The sequence below is a fragment of the Eimeria mitis genome, genomic scaffold, assembly GCF_000499745.2.
Source record: "Eimeria mitis Houghton genomic scaffold, Emh_scaff894, whole genome shotgun sequence".
Classification (NCBI taxonomy): Eukaryota; Apicomplexa; class Conoidasida; order Eucoccidiorida; family Eimeriidae; genus Eimeria; species Eimeria mitis.
Window position 1 is genome coordinate 1,340 of NW_013576580.1, and position 1,857 is coordinate 3,196.

Here is a 1,857-nt window from a genome sequence, read left to right on the forward strand (position 1 = left end):
GAACGGTGGGTTTGCTGCTGCTGCTGCTGCTGCTGCTGCTGCAGCTGACCCATCGTCTGCTGCTGCTGCTGCTGGTTTAGTAGCAGCAGCAGCAGCAGATGCTACCTGCTGCTCTGCTGCAGCATCTGCTGCTGCAGCAGTTGAAGGCTCCTGCGGTGCTGCTGGGGTTCCTGCTGCTGTTTCTATCTCAGCAGAAGCAGCAGCAACTGCAGCATCAGCAGCAGCAACTGCAGCATCAGCAGCAGCAGCAGCAGCAGCAGGCGTCATTGCTTCTGCTGCTTGACATAGAGGAGAGGCAACATGCTTCTCCCCCGCTGTTGCTGGTGTTGCTGCTGCTGTTGCTGCTGCTGCTGCTGCTGCTGCTGCTGGGGATAGGCCCTCAGCGTCTTGCACTGTGCCTTCGGTGCTGTTGCTGCTGCTGCTGCTGCATGCAGCAGCAACAGCATCACATGCCACGTCGGCTTCCTTCTGTGCTGCTGCTGCTGTTGCTGCTGCTGCTGCTTCTGCTGCTGCCGTTGCTGCTGCTTCCTTCGCAGCTAACTCATCTGCTGCTGCTGCTGCTGCTGCTTCTTCAGGCTCAGCAAATAGCTGCGCATGCACACACAAGGAAACGCAGCAGCACCATGGAGCAGCAGCAGCAGCAGCAGCTGCTGCTGCTGCTGCAGCAGCAGTAACTGCAACAGCAGCTACAACAACAACAGCAGCACAACCTACAGCCCCAACAGCCGCAGCAGCAAGTGAAACAGCAGCAACATCTACCGCAACAGCAACAGCAGCATCAGCAGCAGCAGCAGCAGCAGCAGCAGCAGCAGCAGACCTGTTTGTATTGAGGGAAGAGATGTCTGCCTATGGTACGAAGCTGCTGCCAGCAGCAAACTGAGCGAAGAACAAAAGGAGACAAATTTGTTTTTTTTAGGGCATTCAGAGCTTTCTCTAGCTGCTTGCTGCAGCAGCTATCTGCTGCTGCTGCTGCTGCTGCTGCTGCTGCTGCTGTTGTTGCTGCTGCTGCTGTGTCTTCAGATTTTGCTGCTGCTGCTTCTGGCGATGCCGACAGACCAAGTTGCTTCTCGCTGCTGCTGCTGCTGCTGTTGCTGCTGTTGCTGCTGCTGCTGCTGTCGGTGTTGCTGCAAGATATACCCGCTTCTCCCACCTTCATGCACTCCTGCTGCTGCTGCTGCTGCTGCTGCTGCTGCTGCTGCTGCTGCTGCTGCAGCATTGTTTTGAATGTCTTAAGGAAGAGCAGCATATCAGAAGCAGACCAAAAGATGGGGTGACAAGCAGCAAGACGAAGCACTGGCTGCTGCTGCTGCTGCTGCTGCTGCTGCTGCTGCTGCTGCTGCGGTTGCTGCTGCAGCAGCAGCAGCAACAAATCCTGCAGTAAGGGAGACTTGTCCAGCTGAAATAAAACCAATCGCACCACAAAACCTAAACCCTAAACCCTAAACCCTAAACCCAAAACAATAAGCCTTAAAACCTAAACCCTAAACCCTAAACCCTAAAAGATAAACCCTAAACCCTAAACCTTCAACAATAAACAACAAACAATAAACCCTAAACCCTAAACCATAAACCCTAAACCATAAACAATAAACCCTAAACCCTAAATCTTAAGCAACAAACAACAAACCCTAAACCCTAAACCCTAGACCCTAAACCCTAAACCCTAAACCCTCACGAGTTTCATGTTGACGATATTTCCCTTTTCCATGTTGCTGAGGGTTTCTTTGGGGTTTGCTGTCGACCCGTAGGGGTGCAGCCCCCCGCTTACTATGCTGAATATGCAGGCACCTGCAGCAGCAGCAGCAGCAGCAGCAGCAGCAGCAGCAGCAGCGGCAGCAGCAGCAGCAGCAGCAGCAG

General features: G+C 53.9%; 1 protein-coding gene across 1 annotated transcript in view; it reads right to left on the minus strand.

Moving 5' to 3' along the window:
• EMH_0024850 (uncharacterized protein) overlaps positions 1-1,857 on the minus strand; it is a gene marked incomplete at both ends in the record, with an annotated part of 3,903 nt that overhangs the window by 1,221 nt on the left and 825 nt on the right. The window contains 3 exons of the mRNA XM_013502354.1: positions 1-588; positions 818-1,396; positions 1,676-1,788. Coding sequence (XP_013357808.1) covers positions 1-588; positions 818-1,396; positions 1,676-1,788 — 1,280 coding nt within the window. The remainder of the gene's footprint in view (positions 589-817; positions 1,397-1,675; positions 1,789-1,857) is intronic.